General features: G+C 48.4%; 1 protein-coding gene across 1 annotated transcript; it reads left to right on the top strand.

Moving 5' to 3' along the window:
- Positions 1–8,267: 8,267 nt before the first annotated feature.
- DPRX (divergent-paired related homeobox) lies at positions 8,268–13,298 on the top strand. Its single transcript, XM_010380715.1, has 3 exons — positions 8,268–8,295; positions 10,532–10,686; positions 12,906–13,298. Exons 1-3 carry the CDS (start codon positions 8,268–8,270, stop codon positions 13,296–13,298), a joined length of 576 nt encoding a protein of 191 aa, XP_010379017.1.
- Positions 13,299–24,169: the final 10,871 nt, after the last annotated feature.

The following is a 24,169-nucleotide window of genomic DNA, read 5'->3' on the forward strand; positions in this document are numbered from 1 at the left end:
GATCCGCCTGCCTTGGCTTCCCAAAGTGCTGGGATTACAAGGATGTTAGAAAATGTCTGGGCCTGGTGGCTTACACCTACTCAGTAGGCTAAGGCAGGAGAATCGCTTGAACCTGGGAGGGGGACATTGCAGTGAGCTGAGACCAGGCCATTGCTCTCCAGCCTGGGCGACAGTCACCAAAAAAAAAAAAAAAAAAAAAAGAGAGAGAGAGAGAAAGAAAACACATCAATTCCAGGAAGTACAAATCAGACAAGATTGGGTGTGTTCCCAGTGGTATGGCCACAGAAACAGGAAGCACAAATCAATCACCTCCACCACTGCCCTCTCCAGGGAAAAGGATCGAATGTAATCAACTTACCACTAACTAGTCAGTCATTCCTCTTAAAGGGCAATAGCATATCAAGGTCTCATCATGGGCCTTTTTTTTTTTTTTTTTTTTTGAGACAGGGTCTTGCTCTGTCACCCAGCCTAGAGTGCAGTGGCACCACCATAGCTCAACCTTCTGGGCTCAAGTGTTCCTCCTGCCTTAGCCTCTGGAGTACTAGGACTATAGGCGCGTGCCTCCATGCCTGGCTAATTAAAAATTTTTTTTTGTAGAGACAGGATTTGGCTTTTTTGCCCAGACTCATCTCAAACTCCTGGCCTCAAGCGATCCTCCCGCCTCGGCCTCTCACTAGTACTGTTATCACAGGCATAAGCCAGCATGTCTGGCCCTAATCATGGCCAGAAACTCCCAGGCTGCGATAATGAGCTCAGCTTTCATGAGAGACAGTTCATGCCATCAGGCACATCCTTTGTCTCTTCTCCTGCTACCCTGCTACCGCGTCTCTGTTCATGGGTGCATTACACAAGCAGTGGTCTGAGGATAGAGCCTCAGTGATGCCCACTGCACAAGGCACCCTGTCTCCTGGTTGCTCAGGATCTTCCCTGTGGTGAGCACTCCCTGGAGAATATTAACATAAGACACAGAGATAGCATGCCTCTGCCTCTTCTCATAATTCTTTTTTATTTTTGAGAGGGAGTCTCACCATGTTGCCCAGGCTGGAAGGCAATGGTATGATCTTTGCTCACTGCGACCTTCACCTTCCAGGTTCAAGCGATTCTCCTGCCTCAGACTCCCAAGCAGCTGGGGCTACAAGTGCGTGCCACCACGCCCGGCTAATTTTTGTATTTTTAGTAGAGATGGGGTTTCACCATGTTGGCCAGGCTGGTCTGGAACTCCTGACCTCAGGTGATCCGCCTGCCTCAGCCTCCTGTAGTGCTGGGATTACAGCGTGAGCCACCGCACCCGGTCCAAAAAAAACTTTTTAATTAGCTGTGCATGGTGGCAGGCACCCTAGTCCCAGCTACCTACTTAGGAGGCTGATCGCTTGCGCCCAGGAGGTCAAGGCTGCAGTGAGCTGAGCTCACACCACTGCACTTCAGCCTGGGAGACAGAGGGAGACCCTATCTCCAAAAAGAAAAAAAGATTAGAGATTGAGCCCCAGGCACAGATCATATTAATCCCAGTGATATTTTGGGAGTGGTGGCCAGGCTCCTTCCCAGAACTGGTCTTCCGGTTTGGCAATGACTCTTATTCAAGGCATGAGGCTCTCATGGGCTGGCTCAAGCACTCTGTTCGACATCTTTTTACCCTGTCTCCCAGGCTGGGGTGCAGGGGCACCCCATCTTGGCTTACTACCTCCAGGGCTCAAACAATTCTGGTGCCTCAGCCTCCCGAGGAGCTGGGATTATAGGCGCCTGTCACCATGCCCGGCTAATTTTTTTTTGTATTTCTAGTAGAGTCAGGGTTTCACTATGTTGCCCGGGCTGGTCTTGAACTCCCGACCTCAGGTGAGCTGCCTGCCTCGACCTCCCAGAGTGCTGGGGTTGACTGCTTCTGGCCCCACTGTTGCACATCTTGACTTCTCAGCGTCCAAGGTGACTCCTTAGGACACCAATTTAATCCCTCTAAACATGGCAACAGAGCCAGCGGTTTTCAGCCCTATTTGCCCACTAGAAGGATTATTTACAAATCCTCATACTTAGACTCCACCCGCAGAGATTCAAGTGGACTGAGCCTGGAGTGAAGCCGCAGGCATGTTCTTATAATCCTGAGAAGGATAATATACAGCTGAGGTTGAAAACCACCACTAAGATTTGTAAATTTTGTTCATTCAAGTCTTCTTTTCTCTCCTTAAAAACAGGCTTATCCTTGAGGTGTGCTTTCTCAGACTCCAGTGAGCATTACTGCGAACATTTAATTAATATACTGAGGCCTCTCACAAGAGGAAAGGAGGGGAAGAACTCCTGGAGAAGGACTTGGAAGGCAGAGATGTTTTTCTTTCTTCTTTTTTTTCCTTTTTTTTTTTTGAGACAGAGTTTTACTCTTATTGCCCAGGCTGGAGTGCAATGGTGTGATCTCAGCTCACTGCAACCTCTGCCTCCTGGGTTCAAGCAATTCTCCTGCCTCAGCCTCACCAGTAGCTGGGATCACAGGTGCCTACCACCACGCCCGGCTAAATTTTGTACTTTTTTAGTAGAGACGGGGTTTCGCCATGTTGGCCACGTTGGTCTCAAACTCCTGACTGCAAGCGATCTCCCCGCCTCGGCCTCCCAAAGTGCTGGGAGTACAGATGTGAGCCGCCGTGCCCGGCCACGATGTTTTTTTTAACACAAAAAGTTTTTGGCAGTCAGGAGTCTGCAGTCAGGAGTTCAAGACCAATCTGGTCAACATGGCAAATACAAAAATTACCTGGGCATGGTGGTGCGTGCCTGTAATCTCAGCTATTCAGGAGGCTGCGGCAGGAGAATTGCTTGAATCCGGGAGGCGGAGGTTGCAGTGAGCTGAGATCAAGCCACGGAACTCCAGCCTGGGCAACAGAGTAAGACTCCATCTCAAAAATAAAAAAAAAAAAAGAAAATTTCTAAAGCAAGCACTTGGGCTGTTCTGATGTCAACATACAGTAGCTGGCCCTACCTTTAACCCAGGATAAGGGGTTAAGATACACGTAAGCGAACTTGCTGGGTGCAGTGGCCCACGCCTGTAATCCCAGTGATTTGGGAGGCTGAGGTGGGAGGATTACTTGATCCCAGAGGTTGAGACCAGCCTGGGCAACACAGTGAGACCCTGTCTCTGAAACTTAAAATAAAATAAAATGAAATAAAATAAAACGTCACTGTACTCTAGCCTAGGCAACAGAGCAAGACCCTGTCTCAAAAAGAATAAAAATAAAAATAATAAGCAGTCTGTAGGTTTAGCATCTTCGGACTAATGGTACCAGCATGAGGGAAAGCATGTCTTTGTAGCTCCGATAACTGAACTTTTACACTTCTTAGTGTTCTTTTTCTAATTGTGGTGACATACGAATAACATGTAATTAACCATTTAAAAATAAGTGGTTTGGTGGCATTTAGTAATCACAAGGTTGTGCAACCACCACCTCTAGGTAGTTACAAAACTTTTTTTTTTGAGACAGAGTTTCACTCTTGTTGCCCGGGCAGGAGTGCAATGGAACAATCTCCGTTCACCGCCATCTCTGCCTCCTGGGTTCAAGCGATTCTCCTGCCTCAGCTTCCTGAGTAGCTGGGATGACAGGCGTGTGCCACCACGCATGGCTCATTTTGTATTTTTAGTAGAGATGAGGTTTCTCCATGTTGGGTCAGGCTGGTCTCAAATTCCTGACCTCAGGTGAGCCACCCGCCTCGGCCTCTCAATGTGCTGGGATTATAGAGGTGAGCCACTGTGCCTGGCTCCAAAACATTTTCCCAACTCCAAAATAAAGTCCCATAAGCAGGTATTCCCCACTCCCTCCTCCGCCCAGCCTGTCCATCCACAAATGAATGGATTAAACAAATTGGTTTATTTATACAATGGAAAATAATTCAGCTGTAAAAAGGGGCCCAGTGCGGTGGCTCAAACCAGTAATCTCAGCACTTTGGGAGGCCCAGGCAGGCAGATCACTTGAGGCCAGGAGTTGGAGACCACCCTGGCCAACATGGTAAAACCAGGTCTCTACTAAAAATATAAAATTTAGCCAGGTGTGTTAGTGCACGCCTGTAATCCCAGCAACTCAGGAGACTAAGGCATGAGAATCACTTGAATCTGGGAGGCAGAGAGGTTACAGTGAGTTGAGATCCTGCCACTGCACTCCTGCCTGGGCAACAGAGCAAGACTCTGTCCCAAAAAAAATAAAAATAAAAAAGAGGAATGAGATACTGACACATTATACCATGAGGATGAACCTTGAAAACAACATGCTCAATAAAAGAAGCCAGCACACAAAAGGTCACATATTGTACAATGTCATTTTATTTTAGTTTTTGAAAAGCTGGTCTCCTGGGCTCAAGCAATCCTCCCTTCTTGTCCTCCCAAACTGCTGGGATTACAGGTGTGAGCCACTGCGTCCGGCCTGTAATTATTTTTTAATGAAATACCTGGAAAAGACAAATCCAGGGAAACAGATGGCAGATTACTGGCTCTTTTTAAATTGGTTTCTGACACTATCACAAGATAAAAATGTGGCTTAAAATTGTTGCTTGGTATGTCTTATTCACCTCTAAAGATATACTGTTTATCAGGCCGGGTGCGGTGGCTCACGCCTATAATCCCAGCACTTCGGGAGGCTGAGGTGGGTAGATCACGTGAGGTCAGGAGTTTGACACCAGCCTGGCCAACATGGTGAAACCCCATCTCTTTAAAAAATACAAAAATTAGGCCGGGCGCGGTGGCTCAAGCCTGTAATCCCAGCACTTTGGGAGGCCAAGACGGGCAGATCATGAGATCAGGAGTTCGAGACCATCCTGGCTAACACGGTGAAACCCCGTCTCTACTAAAAAATACAAAAAGCTAGCCGGACGAGGTGGCGGGCACCTGTAGTCCCAGCTACTCGGGAGGCTGAGGCAGGAGAATGGCATAAACCTGGGAGGCGGAACTTGCAATGAGCTGAGATCTGGCCACCGCACTCCAGCCCGGGCGACAGAGCGAGACTCCGTCTCAAAAAAAAAAAAAAAAAAAAAAAAAAAATTAGCCGAGTGTGGTGGCATGTGCCTGTAATCCCAGCTACTCGGGAGGCTGAGGCAGGAGAATGGCTTGAACCCGGGAGGCGGAGGTTGCAGTGAGCTGAGATTATGCCATTGCACTCCAGCCTGAGGGACAAGAGTGAGACTTTGTCGAAAAAAAAAAAGATGCACTGTTCATTATTGGCAGACATCTTATTTTTTGTGCAGATTAATGGTGTACCCAAAGAGAACGGCCTTTTGTGGCGTGATGATGATGATGATGATGATTTTAGGCTAGTCAAGCAAAGCAGTGGAGTGGGGAAGGAATGCTGAAATTTGTAACTGGTTGTGATCAATTATTTGTAAACACCACTGCACTTGGACCAGCCATTATTATTTGTTTACAGCCGAAACGTTAGTTGAAGTGGCGGGATGACTAAACCCAAGACAAAAAGTAGGCAAAAATGTAGGCAGAAGAAGTGAACTTTCTAGAAGTACTATTTCTAAAGTATTTTCACTCTTTTTCCAGCTGGAACCCTGCAGAGCACTGATGAGAAGAAAAAAAGGCAAGGGGGGCCATGTCCGGTGACTTGGGAGACTGAGGCGGGAGGATGGCTTGAGTCCGGGAGTTCTAGGCTGTAATGTGCTCTGCCAACTGGGCGTCCACACTAAGTTCGGCATCAATATGGTGACCTCCCATCAGGTTGCCTAAGAAGTGGGGAAGTGATCTAGGTTGAAAATGGAGCAGGTCAAAACTCACATGCTGGCTGGGCACAGTGGCTCACGCCTGTAATCCCAGCACTTTGGGGGGCCGAGGCGGGCGGATCACCTGAGGTCAGGAGTTCAAGACCAGTCTTGCCAACATGGTGAAACCCTGTCTCTACTAAAAATACCAAAAAAAAAAAAAAAAATTAGCTGGGTGTGGTGGCGTGCGCCTGTAATCCCAGCTATTCCGGAGGCTGAGACAGGAGAATTGCTTGAACCCAGGAGGTGGTGGTTGCAGTGAGCCAAGATCACGCCACTGTGCTTCCAGCCTGGGACACAGAGTGAGACTCCATCTCAAAAAAATAAAAAAAGTTTCGTGCTGATCAGTAGTGAAATCAGCTTGTGAATAACCACTGCCCTCCAGCCTGAGCAACACAGGAAGATCCTGTCTCTTACTAATCCCAGCACTTTGGGAGGCTGAGATGGGAGGATGGCTTGAGCCTAAGACTTTGAGATTAGTCTAGCCAAAATCCCAACTCTACAAAAATACAAAAATTAGCTGGGTATGGTGGTGTGCACCTGCAGTCCCAGTTACTCAGGAGGCTTAGGTGAGAGGCTCACTTAGGCCCAGGAGGTTAAGGCTGCACTGAACTATGATTTTGCCACTGCACTCCAGCCTAGGCCTGGGTCTTTGTAGTCACGGCTACTTGGGAGGCTAATGTAGGAGGATCACTTGAGCCCGGGAGGTTGAGGCTACAGTCAGCTGTGTTTTTTGAGACCTAGCAAGACCGTCTCAAAAAGAAAAAAAAAAAAAAAAGTAGCTACAAACTCATTTATGCAAAGGCTAACCACTATCACAAGTAGAGATGTGCAGAACTGAGATTCAAATGAATTGAAATGGCAAGAAAAGCTGCCACTTCTGTGAACCTGAACTCAAACTGCCCTTGTCATCAAGGTAAGAGTTATACATGGTGTGAGCCTGGGCATCTGAAAGGTGTTGCAACTTTTTCTTTTTTTATTTATTTTGAGATGGAGTCTCACTCTGTCACCCTGGCTGGAGTGCAGTGGCACGATCTCGGCTCACTGCAAGCTCCGCCTCCCAGGTTCAAGCAATTCTCCTGCGTCAGCCTCCCAAGTAGCTGGGATTACAGGCGCCCGCCACCACACCCAACTATTTTTTGTAGTTTTAGTAGAGACGGGGTTTCGCCATGTTGGCCAGGCTGGTCTCAAACTCCTGACCTCAGGTGACTCGCCTGCCTTGGCCTCCCAAAGTGCTGGGATTACAGGTGTGAGCCATCTGTAATTAGCTGGGCTTGGTGGTGTGCGCCTGTAATCCCAGCTCCTGGGGAGGCTGAGGCAGGAGAATTGCTTGAACCCGGGAGGCGGAGGTTGCAGTGAGCCGAGATCGTGCCACTGCACTCCAGCCAGGGTGACAGAGTGAGACTCCATCTCAAAGTAAATAGATAAGTAAATAAATTTTTTTTTTTTTTTTTTTTTTGAGACGGAGTCTTGCTCTGTCGCCCGGGCTGGAGTGCAGTGGCCGGATCTCAGCTCACTGCAAGCTCCGCCTCCCGGGTTTACGCCATTCTCCTGCCTCAGCCTCCCGAGTAGCTGGGACTACAAGGGCCCGCCACCTCGCCCGGCTAGTTTTTTGTATTTTTTAGTAGAGACGGGGTTTCACCGTGTTAGCCAGGATGGTCTCGATCTCCTGACCTCGTGATCCGCCCGTCTGGGCCTCCCAAAGTGCTGGGATTACAGGCATGAGCCACCGCGCCTGGCAAGTAAATAAATTTTTAAAATGAGATGATTTCTGAGTGAATTAACTAAATCAGGATACCAAGCATATATCAGCCACTAAAGAATATGTAAGTTGCCTGAAAGCCCCTTAAGGGTTTAAACCTGGACTTTATTATTCACAATCACATTCCCAGTCCCCATTATGGAGCCTGGTCACCTGGGCACTTGTTAGGTATGGAAATCATCAGATCCCACCTCAGACCAACCGATCAGAAACGTCGAGGCCAGGATTTCAAGACCAGCCTGGCCAACATGGTGGAAACCCCATCTCTACTAAAAGTACAAAAATTAGTCAGGCATGGTGGCACAGGCCTGCAATCCCAGCTATTCCGGAGGCTGAGACATGAGAATCCCTTGAACCCGGGAGGTAGAGGCTGCAGTGAGCCAAGATGGTGCCATTGCACTCTAGCCTGGGTGACAGAGCAGGACTTTGTCTCAAAAAAAAAAAAAAAAAAGAAAAGAAAAGAAAAGAAAAAATTGCAGCCTCTGCTCAGGAGGTCTGGAGTGGGCCAAGCTTCTGCATTTTAACAACTCCCAGGAGTGTTAGTGGAGCTCGTTTGTGGACTTGCCTTTGAGTCGCTCAATCAATATTAGATAAATGACAGTATTGGGAGAACTCCAGGGGGCTCTGGAGGACCGAGGGATCATATTGGAGCCAAACAGGGCAGAGAGGTGGAGGAGGTGGGAGTCGGGTGTGGCTGTGGAGGAAGCTATTTAAGTCCGGATTTGATCTTTGCTGGTTCTTATCCCTGGACCTGAACCCAGGCAGACATCTGGATTGAAGCATGCCAGGCTCAGAGGATCTGCGTAAAGGTAAGAGAACCCAAGCCAAGACACGTGAAGAAGTGGAAAGCAGCTGGTGGCGGGAAAAGGCAGAGGGACCAGGTGGCTGAAGCCAGTGCTTCGTCCACGTGGGTGGCGGGGACTTCCCACAGAGGCTGTCATCGCTTTTGTTGTTGTTGTTGTTTGTTTTTTGTTTTTTTTTGAGATGGACTGTCACTCAGGCTGGAGTGCAGTGGCGTGATCTTGGCTCACTGCAACCTCCACCTCCCAGGTTCAAGCAATTCTCCTGCCCCAGCCTCCCAGGTAGCCGGGATTACAGGTACGCACCACCACACCCGGCTAATTTTTTTTGGTATTTCTAGTAGAGACAGGGTTTCACCATATTGACCAGGCTAGTCTCAAACTCCTGACCTTGTGATCCGCCTGCCTCAGCCTCCCAAAGTGCTGGGATGACAAGCGTGAGCCACTGCACCCAATTTTTGCATCTTTAAACAGAGGGGGTTTCACCATGTTGGCCAGGCTGGTCTCAAACCCCTGACCTCATGAGATCCGCCCGCCTCGGCCTCCCAAAGTGCTGGGATGACCGGCGTGAGCCACAGTGCCCGGCTGCGGCTGTCATCCAACAGCGCAGGCAAACGCAGGGAAGCCGGTTTCTGCCTTCGAATCCCAAATATTCTCCCTTCTTGTTGTGTCTTAATTCCTCCCACCCCGATGCTTGTTCTTGAGCTCAGGGGAATCTGATTCCTATGAGGGTGATTTGGTCCTAGATAGAATATAGGCTTAGCCAAGGTGGAAATCTCATGTTCGTGGGCACTTACTAGATTCTGGGGTTGCTGCCAAACCATTTTCAGGCATGATCTGATTCAGATCTTTTAGAGTCAGGCATGCGGTGGCTCGTGCCTGTAATCCCAGCACTTTGGGAGGCCAAGGCGGGCAGATCGCTTGAACCCAGGAGTTCAAGACCAGCCTGTGCAACAAAACAAGATATCGTCTCTACAAAAAATACAAAAGTTAGCCGGGCATGGCAGTGTCCTGTAGTTCCAGCTACTTGGGAGGCTGAGGTGAGAGGATCGCTTGAGCCTGGGGAGGTTGAGGCCGAAGTGAGCCATGATCATGCCACTGGGCAACACAGCAGTACACTGTCTCCAGAAAAAGAAAGTAAAAGGTGACATCCATGAGAAAAGTGATGTTATTTTTCTGCTGATTTCCTTGCTATATTCCTAAAAGAACCTACTTAATAAACATTGAATAAATGATAAGGATAAAACCATGTCCATCCATTTCACCTTGGATTGAGTTGCCTATTTCTACACAAAGAAAATAGAACCCAAGAGGTAAGGCACAAGCGATCCCTTATTTATTTATTTATTTATTTATTTATTTATTATTTTTTTGAGACAGGGTCTCCCTGTATCCCAGGCTGGAGTGCAATGGCGTAATCTTGGATCACCACAGCCTCTGCCTCTGGGGTTCAGGTGACTCTCCTGCCTCAGCCTCCTGAGTAACTAGGATTGCAGGCATGTGCCACCGCGCCTGGCTAATTTTTGTATTTTTAATAGAGACGGGGTTTCACCATGCTAGCCAGGCTGGTCTGGAACTCATGACCCGATGTGATCCGCCCGACCTGGCCTCCCAAAGTGCTGGGATTACAGGCGTGAGCCACCACACCTGGCAAGGGATCCCATATTTAAATGATAACAGAAAAAAAGGATGGAGGAACCAAGGGGGAAAGGAACAACCCTTTCCTAGGAAAATGACAAACGAGGCTTGGAAAAATAAGGACAAAAGACAGATCCTCCCGATTCAGCCTCCTACAGTACTGGGACTGCAGCCTAAGGCACCCCCCAGGCCGGCGGTGTCTCAATATCTAAGAACCTCAGTCATGGCCGGGCACGGTGGCTCACACATGTAATCCCAACACTTTCGGAGGCCGAGGCGGGTGGATCACCTGAGGTCAGGAGTTCAAGACCAGCCTGACCAACATGGTGAAACCCTGTCTCTACTAAAAATACAAAAATTAACCACGTGTGGTGGCGGATGCCTGTAGTCCTGGCTACTCGGGAGGCTGAGGCAGGAGAATCGCTTGAACTCAGGAGGTGGAGGTTGCAGTGAGCTGAGACTGTGCCCCTGCACTCCAGCCTGGGCAACAGAGCCTCAGTCACTTGATCATCACAGTGTACCTCAGTGGAAAGGAAAGGAAAGTTCAGGCTTTTGAGAATGGAGTTGTTAGCAGTTCCCATTTGTGTCTCTTTCCCTTTCTTTCAAGGCAAGGACCAGATGCATTCACACAGGAAACGAACCATGTTCACTAAGAAGCAACTGGAAGATCTGAACATCTTGTTCAATGAGAACCCATACCCAAACCCCAGCCTTCAGAAAGAAATGGCCTCGAAAATAGACATCCACCCAACAGTACTGCAGGTTGGAAAATGATCCCTCTTCTCACTAAACTGCCTTCCTGATCTAATCTAAATTCAAAGTCCCTCTAGGATAATTCTCGAGGTCTCATTCCGATTGCCAATATTTCCCAAACCCACACTCTCCTACCCGCATCCCCGTAAACCTTTCTTCAAACCCCCAGAGCAAGAATGGGAAAATTTTTCCAGTAAAGGACCAGTTAGTAAATAATTGAGGCTTTGTGGGCCGTACTGCCTCTCTAGCAACTATTTTAACTATGCCACCACAGTGCAAAGGCAGCCACAGACAACGTAAACAAGAGGCCCATCTGTGTTCCCAGAAACTCTTTTGCTCAGGTCAGAGTGCAGTGGTGCAATCACAGCTTATTGCAGTCTCTACCTCCTGGGCTCAAGCAATCCTCCCACCTCAGCTCCCCACGTATCTGGGACTACAGGTGCGCACTACCATGCCTGGCTGACTTTTTTTTTTTTTTTAAATGGAGTCTCACACTCTGTCACCCAGGCTGGAGTGCAATGGCATGATCTCGGCTCACTGCAACCTCCACCTCCCAGGTTCAAGCAATTCTCCTGCCTCAGCTTCCGTAGTAGCTGGGATTACAGGAGTGCACCACCACGCCCAGCTAATGTTTTGTATTTTTAGTAGAGACAGGGTCTCACCAAGTTGGCCAGCCTGGTCTTGAACTCCTGACTTCAGGTGATCTGCCTCCCTCAGCCTCCCAAAGTGTTGAGATTACAGGTGTGAGCCACCATGCCCGGCTGTATTTTTTTTTTTTTTTTTTTTTTTTTTTTTTTTTTTTTTTTTTTTTTTTTTGGTAGAGATGGGGTTTTGCTATGTTGCCCAGGAGGCTGATCTTGAACTCCTGGTCTCAAGTGACCCACCTGCCTCGGCCTCCCAAACTGTCAGGATTACAGGCATGAGCCACTGCGCCTGGCCTGAGGTTTATACAATTTTCACATTACAAAATACTGTTGTTTTGTTTAAAGACAGAGTGTTACTCTTGCCCACGTTGGAGTGCAGTGGCATGATCACAGCTCACTGCAGCTTCGCGTTCCTGGGCTGAAGCCATCCTCTCACGCAGATTCCCAAGTAGGTGGGACTACAGGTGTGTGGGACTACAGCCTCCCGAGTAGCTGATATTACTGGTGTGTACCACCAGCCCCAGCTAATTTGTGTGTTTTTTGTAGAGATGGGGTTTCGTCATATTGCCCAGGCTGGACTCAAACTCCTGAAATCAAGTGATGCACCCACCTCAGCCTCCCAGAGTCCTGGGATTATAGGCCTGAGCCACTGTGCCTGGCCAGTAGTATTCTTTTATTTTTTCTCTTTTTTTCTTTCAGTCCCAACACACCTACAACACAAAATAGTACTCTTATTGTGTTTGTTTTTTCTCAACCATTTTAAAATGTAAAGCCTATTCTTAGCGCATGGGTGATACAAAGGCAGGGGGTGGTCAGATTTGACCACGAGCCTCAGCTGGCTGGCCTGAGCCCCAGAGCAGCCCTACAACTCATCCCCTTGCTCTCCTGTCCCCTGCTCTGGGTTTTCTGACCTCTGTCTCAATTTCTGTCCCCAGAATCTCTCATTTCTGCTCCTTCCTAGGAGCAGATTGAGAAGGGTTCCACAAAGAGGATATAAGTGGCCAAGCTGTGGCACTACCTATTCTCACCTACAAGTACTTGTATTAGCAACTAAAAGGAAAACTTGGGCTGGGTATGGTGGCTCACCCCTGTAATCCCAGCACTTTGAGAGGCCAAGGCGGGTGGATCGTGAGGTCAGGAGTTCGAGACCAGCCTGGCCCATAGGGTGAAACCCTGTCTCTACTAAAAATACAAAATGTAGCCGGGCGTACTGGTGTGAGCCTATAATCCCTGCTACTCAGGAGGCTGAGGCAGAAGAATCACTTGAATCTGGGAGGCGGAGGTTCCCGTGAGCCGAGATCGTGCCACTGAACCCCAGCCTAGGCAACAAAGTGAGATTCCATCTAAAAAAATAATAATAATAAATAAATATTTGGATAGGAGAGTTTAAGGGCCAAAAAAAAAAAAAAGAAAAAGAAAAAAAAGAAAAGTTAAAAACTTAAAGGTTAAAAAAAGAATATAAATAAACAAAATACGTTTAACAAAATAAAAATTAAAAAGTAAAACTTTTTAAAAAATAGAATGACGAGTCTTCTGAATTCCACCCCATTCTCAACCCCTAGCTCTTCTCTCTCTTCCCTTCAGGTCTGGTTCAAGAATCACAGAGCAAAACTCAAGAAAGCCAAATGCAAGCATATTCATCAAAAACAAGAAACTCCACAACCGCCAGTACCAGAGGGTGGGGTTACCACCAGAGTCAGCCCGAGAAATGCAGGCACACTACCCAGATTGCCCAGTGCTGCTCACCCGATCGGCCTGGTGTACACGGGTCAACGAGTCCCTTCATTCCAGCTCATCCTGTACCCCAACCTCAAGGTCCCTGCAAATGACTTCGCTGGCCACAGAATAGTCCATTTTGGCTGCTGCCAAGATCCTAATATATATTGCCTCTATCCCATTATGGAATCCCAAGTTTGCGCTCCAGGCTTCCATGCTGGATCTTCTGCCTGTTCATCTCTCCAAAGTCGAGAGAGATGATAAATACAAAAAAAAGAGATGATAATTACAACACGTTGTAATGGTGTGTGTGTGATACTGTGACATTTGTAGTTGGTCTTCATGCCTGTTTCCTGGAAAGCAGCTCCAGAATTCCATGGAGTCTCCAAAGTGCTGTCTTTTGTATTTTGTATGCTAATATTGACCGATAGCTTTAGGATGGGGACTGGTCTCTGGAAAGACCCCAGTAGGATTAGAGGGCAAACATCCGGGAGGGGAAGGAAGCTGAGGGTGACGCTGATCACCATTGGCCAATGGTTTCATCAGTCATGTCTGGGTAAGGAATCATCCATCAAAACCCAGGAGGACAGGGTTTGAAGAGGTCCCTGACAGCTAAGCATGAGGACGTACCTGGAGGGTGGCCTATCTGGGGAGGGCATGAAAGCGCCGGGCCCCTCCTCATATGCCTCATCCTGGCAGGGTGCAGTGACTCACACCGCTAATCCCAGCACTTTGGGAGGCCAAGGCAGGTGGATCACCTGAGGTCAGGAGTTCGGGACCAGCCTGGCCAACATGGCGAAGCCCATCTCTACTAAAAGTACTAAAATTAGCTGGGAGTGGTGGCGGGCGCCTGTAATCCCAGCTACTCGGGAGGCTGAGGCAGGAGGATGGCGTGAACTCAGGAGGCAGAGGTTGCAGTGAGCGGAGGAGATCGTGCCACTGCACTCGAGCCTGGGCGACAGGCAAGAATCTGTCTCAAAAAAAAAAAAAAAAAAGTTAAAAAAAAAAACACTAAATAAATAAAAAAAAGAAAGCACAGAGGACCAGCTGGAATATTTGGAAGACCAGAAAATGTCCTTAAAATTCAAACTGTCTAGGCATATAGTTCAGGTCCACCTAGCCTTTCGAATCAACACAAACCCTTCCTCAAGTCCTGGAGGTTGGCAACACAAAAACACCCTATGGAGAACCTGAAGCGTTCCGTTCCTAAGAGTTGAGTCAATTGGATTGCAACCCCAAGATTCCTAAAAATCTCAAGTTCCTAGAAAATTCTCAGAAAAAGCAAGCTGTCCTAAACCTCCCTGGCTGTATTCCCATGCAATTTCACAACCACCAGAGAATCTCCATCCCCTTGAACCTTGGTCCTCTGCCAATGTTCCTCATGCCTGTGATCCCAGCACTTTGGGAGGCTGAAGCAGGCAGATGGCTTGAGCCCAGGAGTATGAGACCAGCCTGGCCAACCTGGTAAAACCTTGTCTCTACCAAACACATAAAAGTTAGCCAGTCTCATATACCAGTCTCAAAATAAATAAATAGATTGACATTTAAACATAAAATAAACATGAGTGTGTTAGAAAGAACCTACTGGCCGGGCGTGGTGGCTCATGCCTGTAATCCCAACACTTTGGGAGGCAGAGGTGGGCGGATCATCTGAGGTTGGGAGTTCAAGACCAGCCTGACCAACACGGAGAAACCCCATCTCTATTAAAAATACAAAATTAGCCAAGCATGGTGGCACATGCCTGTAATCCCAGCTACTGGGGAGGCTGAGACAGGAGAATCGCTTGAACCTGGGAGGGGGAGGTTGCGGTGAGCTGAGATTGCGCCACTGCACTCCAAGCCTGGGCAACAAGAGAGAAACTCCATCTAAAAAAAAAAAAAAAAAAAAAAAAAACCTGCTGGAGGATTTGGAGTTGAGCAATATCAGGCAGAGTCAAAGGAAGAGAAACTTCTGGATTGGGTGGTGCCAGCGGCAGATTCTATGAATAAGTATCTCAATACATCTTATCTACAGGACGGCTGACTAGAAAGAGAACAAAGCTGCAATAGCTAAATGGGTGGCAGCCATTGCTTAGCCAGAGGGGAATATTTGGTGGGTTGGGGCTCAGGAGAAATGTTAAAAACAGTCTTAATAACAGCATGCCAGCTCGGCGGCCCACACCTGTAATCCTACAGGATTCCGGAGGTGGAGGGGGAGGAGGGAGGATTGCTTGGGCCCAGGAGGTGGAGGCCGCAGTGAGCTGATTGCACAGCTGCACTCCAGCCTGGGTGACAGAGTGAGACCCTATATTAAAACAAACATTATCAAGAAAAATTATTAAATGAATAACAAAAACAGGCCAGGCACGGTGGCTCACACCTGTGATCCAAGCACTTTGGGAGGCTGAGGTAGGTTGATCACTTCAGCTCAGGAGTTCGAGACTAGCCTAGGCCACATGGCGAAACCCTGTCCCTACAAAAACACAAAAATCAGTCAGGCGTGGTGGCTCGCGCCTGTAGTCTCAGCTACTTGGAAGGCTGAGGCAGGAGAATCACTTGAGCCTGGGAGGTGGAGGTTGCAGTGAGCAGAGATCACGCCACTGTACTCCAGCCTGGGCAACAATGGGAGACCCTGTCTCAAAACATAATAACAAAAACAGAATTCCTTGGTATAACCCAGTGGTTCTCAACCAGGGTTGATTTTGGGCAACAGCTGACATTTGGCCATGTATGGGGAAAATGTTTGGTTGTCAGGACTCAAGGGGATGTCTCTGGTATCTAGGAGGTTAAGAGTATGGATAGTATGAAATATTCTTCAACACACAGGCTGTCCCCCGCAACAAAGAATTATCTATCCCAAAATGTCAACTGCTCCAGGTGGAGAAAACCTGAAATAGCCTGAAAGATTGAATATACGAAGGCCAGTGGCCAGACCGTCTAGAAAAATAGGACCCTGGCCGAGTGCATTGGCGCATGCCTGTAATCCCAGCACTTTGGGAGGCATAGGCAGGAGGATTGCCTGAACCCAGGAGTTTGAGACCAGCCTGGGTAACATAGTAAGACCCATCTCTACAACTTATTTATTTATTTATTTTTTCTTTTGAGAGGGAGTCTCGCTTTGTCACCCAGGCTGGAGTACAGTGGTGTGATCTCGGCTCGCTGCAACCTCCACCTCCTGGGTTCAAGTGATTTTCCTGCCTCAGCCTCCCAAGTAGCTGGGACTACAGGTACGCACCATTACACCAGGCTAATTTTTGTATTTTTAGTAGAGACAGGGTTTCATCATGTTGGCCAGGCTGGTCTCAAACTCCTGACCTCAGGTGATCCACCTGCTTCAGCCTCCCAAAGTGCTGGAATTACAGGCTTGAGCCACCAAGCCCGGCCTCTACAATTAATTAAAAAAGAACCATGACCCCAAAATTTCTACAACCACCAGTCCAGGAAACCAAGTCACAATTTCTGCAGCAATCAGACCCAAATGGCCAGGGCTTGATCCATCACTCATAGCTTCCCTAATTTTTGTGCCCACCCCCCAACCTTGATTTCAACTTAGGATCAACCAGAGAAAGCCAATGTTTGCCTAAACAATCCCACAGGATCCTACTTCTGGTTAGCTCCCTGGCAGCCTCCCAACGCCAGCAGCCTTTGATCAGGACATATCTGAAGCCTTGTCTTTTTTTCTGCTATAAAGCTTTCTTTCTTTTCTTTCTTTCTTTTTTTTTTTTTTTCTGAGGTGGAGTCTAACTCTCTCTCCCAGGCTGGAATGTAGTGGCTTGATCTTGGCTCACTGCAACCTCCGCCTTCCGGGTTCAAGCGATTCTCACACCTCAGCCTCCTGAGTAGCTGAGATTACAGACATGCACCACCACACCTGGCTAATTTTTTTATTTTTTATTTATTTTTTATTTTTTTTTTGTTTGTTTTTGTTTTTTTGTAGAGATGGGGTTTTACCATGTTGCCCAGGCTGGTCTCGAACTCCTAACCTCAAATGATCTGCCCACCTCGGCCTTCCAAAGTGCTGGGATTACAGGCGTGAGCCACTGTGCCCAGCCATGGAACCTCACTCTTTAATGTGTGCAGGGACCCCAGTCATTCCCCCACTGTGTCGCAGTTCCCGTCACAGTGCCTGTCACCAAGTATATTTTCAAAGCATATTTTTGGAAGAGAGAGAAACAGAAGGGAAGGAGGTAGGAAGAGAAAGTGGGAGGAGAGGAAAGTGAGAGAGGGAGACAGGAAGGGAGAGGGAAGGGAGACACAGAGATGGAGACAGAGGGAAAGAGACAGAGTCGGGGCGCAGTGGCTCACACCTGTAATCCCAGCACTTTGGGAAGCCAAGGCGGGCGGATCGCCTGAGGTCAGGAGTTCGAGACCAGCCTGGCCAACATGGTGAAACACTGACTCTACCAAAAATACAAAAATTAGCTGGGAGTGATGGTGTGTGCCTGTAATCCCAGCTACTTGGGAGGCTGAGGCAAGAGAATCACTTGAACCTGGGAGGTGGAGGTTGTGCTGAGCCAAGACTGCACCATTGCACTCCATCCTGGGCAACAGAACGAGACTCTATCTCGAAAAGAAAAGAAAAGAAAAGAAAAAGAACCACTTCCTAGCATCTTTGGAGAAGGGCCTCACATCAAATCCTGTCTTCCTCCCTCTCATCACCTTCTAGCCCAGTATTTCCCCAATGTAAGAATAATAAGAATCACCTGGGAGCTGTTAAAACCCAGACTCCGAGACCAGACAGGGGCATGGTTCCCAGGTGTGGGCATGATTTTTCCCTGGGGTTGCATTTAACAAAGTTCAAAACCCAGGAGGTACAATCAAAACCTGAGCCATCCGGAGACTCAAGACTTCTCAGGGAAGATGAAAAAGAGAAAGTCCGGCCGGGCGCAGTGGCTCTTGCCCGTAATCCCAGCACTTTGGGAGTCCAAGGCAGCAGGATCTCTTGAGCCCAGGCTTTGGAGACCAGCCTGGCCAAGGTGGTGAGACCCTCACCTCTACAAAAAGAGAGAGAGAGAGAGAGAGAGAGGGAGAGAGAGAGGAGAAGTTTCCAAAGAAAGTTCCCAGAGGAAACAGGAGGGGAAAGGCTGAGGGCTGCACCCAGCCAGCTAGGCTGTGAGTCTGTGAACCACAGTCTGGGGGGCTGAGTGTAAATTCCCAGTCCAGGGGGTGTGAATATGTAGAGACGCCAATGCTGGCCCTGCACCGAGCCTCCTTCCTGGGCGAACTATTGACTGAAGCCACCCCTTGTGTCCCCACTGTTCCTGGTCCCGACTTCCTCACCTGATGAATGGACCGGGAGGGTAATTCCCCTGCGGTGGGGCTTTTCTCACTCTGTTGTTACATGTTCTTATAAAATGTGCTCTCTGGTGTCATCTGTCATCTGTATCTCCCTAGAAGGAATCATTAGTTGATGATTTTTTTGTTTTGTTTTGTTTTTGTTTTTGTTTTTGAGACAGGGTTTCACTCTGGTTTCCCAGGCTGGAGTGCAGTGGTGCAATCTCGGCTCACTGTAACCTCCACCACCTGGGTTCAAGCAATTCTCCCACCTCAGTCTCCCAAGGCCGGGCGCGGTGGCTCACGCCTGTAATGCCAGCACTTTGGGAGGCCGAGGTGGGCAGATCACTTGGGGTCAGGAGTTCGAGACCAGCCTGGCCAACACGGTGAAACCCCCGTCTTTACTAACAATACAAAAATTGGCCAGGCGTGGTGGCCGGCGCATGTAATCCCAGCTACTTGGGAGGCTGAGTGAGGAGAATCGCTTGAACTCAGAAGGCGGAGGTTGCAGTGAGCCAAGATCGCGCCACTGCACTCCAGCCTGGGGACAGAGTGAAACTGTGTCTCAAAAATAAATAAATAAATAAAATAAAATAAATAAAAAATAAGAAATAAAAGAATGAGCCACAATGTCCCTTTGTTCTACAGGCCACTGTTGTGGCATCCACAGTTGCTAAAAACCCCCCTGCCTTGTCTATGGACGCCCATCGTGGTGATGCCATGAACACCTTTGATCCTATGGACACCAGGGTGGATTCAGCATCCAAGTCCTTGAATTCTTCCCGTGAGTATAAGCTGCCCTGGCTCAGCCCTCTTCTTTGCCAGGAACCCAATCCTTCAAACTTCCCTGAAAGACTGGGTACTTTTCGTGTGACTGCTCTAGAGACTCTATGGTGGGGCTTGAAGTTTAACCTCCAGGGTCAGCAACATTTTATGGAAAAAGCCACAGAGTAAATATTTTAAACATTCTCTTACACTGACACTCAGCTGAACTGGCAAAGCAGAGCATCTGTATGTCAGTGTACATTTCATTCAGCCGTTGTTTGGGTGAGGGTCTGCGGGCAGCCCCCCGCAGCTGATGTCCTCCTGTGAGGGATAATTCCTCACTGTCAAGCACAGTCCATCATGTATTCCTTTCCTTTCCTTTTTCCTGTCCTTTCCTTCCCTTCTCCTTCTTTTCTTTTTTTTTCCCTTTCTTTCTCTTTCTCTTTCTTTCTCTCTCTCTCTCTCTCTCTCTCTCTCTCTTTCTTTTGGCACAATCTCTGCTCATTGCAACCTCCACTTTCTTTCTCTTCCTTCCTTCCTTCCTTCCTTCCTTCCTTCCTTCCTTCCTTCCTTCCTTCCTTCCTTCCTTCCCTTTCTTTCCTTTCTTTCTTTTTATTTCTTTCAGACGGGGTCTTGCTGTGTCACCCAGGCTGAAATGCCAAGATGCAGTCATAGCTCACTGCAGCCCAGAAAAATTTCCCCAGGCTCAGGTGATCCTCCCACCTCACCCTTCCAAGTAGCTAGGACCAACAGGCACATGCCACCATGCACGGCTAATTTTTATTTTTATTTTTTGAGACTGGTCTTGCTCTGTCACCCAGGCTGGAATGCAGTGGCACGATCACAGCTCACTGCAGCCTCGACAACCCGGCCCCTCTGAGCAATCTCCCACCTCACCCTCCAGAGTAGCTGGGACCTCAGGCATGTACCACCATGCCCCACTAATTTTTTATTATTTGTAGAGGCGGGGTCTCCCTATGTTGCCCAGGGTGGTCTCCAACACCTGGCCTCAAGCAATTCTCCTGCCTTGGCTGCCCAAAATGCTGGGATCATGGGCATGAGCCACTGTGCCTGGTCTGGTCTTCCTACTTTCATCCTCCTAGTCCTTGACCTGTCCCTCTTCTAGAGTCCTCCCTCTTCATGACCCTCTCCCCCTTGTTGGGGTTCAGAAACTGATACCCCTAAATATAGCACGTTAAAGGAGCTTCAAGGGCGGGGCGCGGTGGCTCATGCCTGTAATCCCAGCACGTTGGGAGGCCGAGGCAGGCAGATCACTCGAGGTCAGGAGTTTGAGGCCAGACTGACCAACATGCAAAACTCTGTCTCTACTAAAAACACAGAAAAAGAAAATTAGTCGTGCGTTGTGACATGGGCCTATAATCCCAGCTACTTGGGAGGCTGAGGCAGAAGAATCTGGGAGGCGGAGCTTGCAGCGAGCCGAGATCACGCCACTGCACTCCAGCCTGGGCAACACAGCGAGACTCCATCTCAAAAAATAATAAATAAATAAATAAATGAGCCTCAAGGTCTCTGACCACCCCCCCATCATCTCTCCCAAAGCACAGACCTTTATCTGTGTAAGAGCCAGACCTGCTAAGGGGAATAATTGTCTTTCCTTCTCCTCCCTGCGAGACAAAGAATGTAACCACACCTGAACAGATCCCATCACTGTCGAGGGGAATGCTTTCCGGGACCCATTCAGGCTCTCTAGTAATCCTTGATTGCCCTCAACGGAATTCCTCTAGCCCCCTCCCATAATCAGTTTGCCAGGAGAACACATAAGCCCTTGAGGGGTGGGCGATCACTGTGGCTCTCCCCATGCTCAGGTTAAACACATTTGTAAGTCTTTTCTCCTGCTAATCTGCCTCCTATCGGTTCTTTTCAGCCAACCTTCAGAGACCAAAAGCAGCCTTCACCTTGGCCTCAACACCCTCCACGCCTTCTGCTTCTCCCCCTCCCCCGCAACACATTCCCTACTCCTTGGGTCCCCCGCTTCCAAGCATTCCACCCTCCCTGCTATATGTCATCCTCCTCATTCTCTGTTTTTATAACCCTTTTAAAATTATAGGCCCAGCCAGGCACAGTGAAGCATGCCTGTAATCCCAGTACTTTGGGAGGCTGAGGCAGGCGGATCACTTGAGCTCAGGAGTCCTACACCAGCTGGGGCAACATGGTGAGACCCCCATCTCTACCAAATTACAAATATTAGCCGGGTGTGGTGGCATGCACCTGTATTCCCAGCTACTCGGGAGGCTGAGGTGGGAGAATGGTTTCACTCCAGGAGTTGGAAGTTGTAGTGAGCCAAGATCATGACACTGCACTCCAGCCTGCGCAATAGAGCAAGAGCCAGTCTAAAAAAAAAATTAGGTCAGGTGCTGTGGCTCACACCTGTAATCCCAGCACTTTGGGAGGCCGAGGCAGGTGGATCACCTGAGGTCAGGAGTTTGAGATCAGCCTGGCCAACATGGCGAAACCACATCTCTACTAAAAATACAAAATAATTAGCTGGGTGTAGTGGCGGGTGTCTGTAATCCCAGCTACTTGGGAGGCTAAGGCAGGAGAATTGCTTGAACCTGGGAGGCAGAAGTTGCAGTGAGCTGAGATCACATCATTGCACTCCAGCCTGGGTGACACAGCAAGACTCTATGTCCAATAAATAAATAAATAAATAAATAAATAAATAAATAAATAAATAAAATCAATTTTTAAAAAATGCCCGCTACTACACTTTTCCTCCCTCCCTTCCTTTTTCTTTTCTTTTCTTTTCTTTTTTTTTTTTTTTTTGAGACAGTTTCACACTTGTCGCCCAGGCTGGAGTGCAATGACACAATCTCTGCTCATTGCAACCTCCACCTCCCGGGTTCAAGCAATTCTCCTGCCTCAGCCTCCGGAATAGCCAGGATTATAGGAGCTCGCCACCACACCCAGCTAATTTTTTGTATTTTTAGTAGAGATGAGGTTTCACCATGTTGGCTAGGCTAGTGTCGAACTCCTGACCTCAGGTGATCTACCTGCCTCTGCCTCCCAAAGTCCTGGGATTACAGGTGTGAGCCACCATGCCCGGCCCTTTCTTTTTTTTTTTTTTTTAAATAGTATTCCTCTTTCACCCAGGCTGGAGTGCAATGGCGTGGGGATCTTGGCTCGCTGCAACCTCTACCTCCTACGCTCAAATGATCCTTTCGCTTCAGCCTCCTAAGTAGCTGGGATTACAGGCACGAGCCACCAATCCTAATTTTTGTATTTTTTGTAGAAACAGGGTTTTGCCACGTTCTCCAGGCTGGTCTCAAGCAAATGGTGGTATTATAGGCGTGAGTCCATCATGGCCAGTCTCATTTTTTAAATTTGAATTGTGGGAAAACTGAGGCTGGATCGATTGGTCCTGGACATGCCCTGGAACAAACAACATTTAGCTGTGCAATGCACAGTGTCAGCGTCTGGTATTGGGGTGCCCCGGTCTCAAGTTCCAAGAAAAAGGCAAGGCAGACCATGAATTTTGTGTGGCTCCAACTCAGTTTTCTTCATCTGTTGCTTCACTTGCAGTGCCAGACCAGAACCACTTTGACCTAAAACTAGCTAGGATAATTAACGTTCAGTACAACTCAATACCTAACAAATTCAAAACGTAAGGAACTATCTTTAGAACTTGTTCTATATAACCATGTTATTAAGGTCTGCTGAGGCTGTTCTATCCAGCTCTTTTTTTTTTTTTCTTGAGATGGGATCTCATTTTATCGCCCAGGCTGGAGTGCAGTCGCACCCTCCTGGGCTCAAGCAATCCTCCCACCTCAGCCTCCCAAAGTGTTGGGACTACAGGCATGCACCACTGCACCCAACTAATTCTTGTATTTTTGGTAGAGATGGAGTGTCACTGTGTTGCCCATGCTGGTCTCCAACTACTGGCCTCAAGCCATCTGCCAACTCGGTCTCCCAAGTGCTGGGATTACAGGCGGAAGCCACTGCTCCCAGTCCCAGATTTTTATTCTCATTTATGTTTCCGCAAACCTCCAAAAAAACCCCAAAGGTCCCTAGGTCAGTCAATTCCCACTAGTAAATAAGTCAGCATCTTTGCAAAGATCAAAGCAAAAGCAATTTTCCTTACCAGGGAGCCTCTTACAGGAAAGAGAGCTCTGATTTTCCATATGTTCTCCAACCATGCTAGGGTGTTCCTATGCCCTGATGGCATTTTTACTAACCCATTGTTCCATCCCTTTCCAGCCCTCCTTCCTGTAACACAAATGCAGGTGGGAGTTGGGGATTGGGCCGCTAACTGGGTATAGAGAAAACAGATGGGTATGCTATTCTTGGTAAGGGAGCTTCTGTCCTGGGAAAAATGTGGCCTCTCCTAAGGAACCCTATCCCATTTCAAGCACCCTGATTCACTTTTTTTTTTTTGAGATGGAGTCTCGCTCTGTTGCCTAGGCTGGAGTGCAGTGGTGTGATCTCAGCCCACTGCAACCTCTGTGTCCCAGGTTCAAGTGATTCTCCTGCCTCAGTCTCCCGAGTAGCTGGGACTATAGGCATACACCACCACGCCTGGCTAATTTTTTTTTTTTTTTGAGACGGAGTCTCACTCTGTGTCAGGCTGGAGTGTAGTGGCATGATCTCGGCTCACTGGCTCACTATAACCTCTGCCTCCCAGGTTCAAGTGATTTTCCTGTCTCAGTCTCTCAAGTAGCTGGGACTACAGGCGCCTACCACCACGCCCAGCTAATTTTTGTATTTTTAGTAGAAACGGGGTTTCACCATGTTGGCCAGGATGGTCTCAATCTCTTGACCTCGTCATCCACCCGCCTCGGCCTCCCAAAGTGTTGGGATTACAAGCGTGAGCCACTGCGCCTGGCCCTAATTTTTGTGTTTTTGGTAGAGATGGGGTTTCACCACATTGGCTAGGCTGGTCTCAAACTCCTGGCCTCAGGTGATCCATTCACATTGGTCTCCCAAAGTGTTGGGATTACAGGCAAGAGCCACTGTGCCTGGCCTCTCACATTTTCTCTCTTCCCAGATTTGGTTCAAGAACTTAAGAGCTAGGCCATGTGCCGTGGCTCGCGCCTGTAATCCCAGCACTTTGAGAGGCCAACGCAGGCAGATCACTTGAACTCAAGAGTTCCAGACCA

The sequence above is a fragment of the Rhinopithecus roxellana genome, chromosome 12 (genome assembly GCF_007565055.1).
Source record: "Rhinopithecus roxellana isolate Shanxi Qingling chromosome 12, ASM756505v1, whole genome shotgun sequence".
Taxonomy (NCBI): domain Eukaryota; kingdom Metazoa; phylum Chordata; class Mammalia; order Primates; family Cercopithecidae; genus Rhinopithecus; species Rhinopithecus roxellana.

Excerpts from the sequence above, each read along its gene's own strand:
- DPRX (XM_010380715.1), top strand. The coding sequence starts at position 8,268 with ATGCCAGGCTCAGAGGATCTGCGTAAAG. Across the intron at positions 8,296-10,531 it reads CTCAGAGGATCTGCGTAAAG|GCAAGGACCAGATGCATTCA; the intron begins GTAAGAGAACCC and ends CTTTCTTTCAAG. Across the intron at positions 10,687-12,905 it reads TCCACCCAACAGTACTGCAG|GTCTGGTTCAAGAATCACAG; the intron begins GTTGGAAAATGA and ends TCTTCCCTTCAG.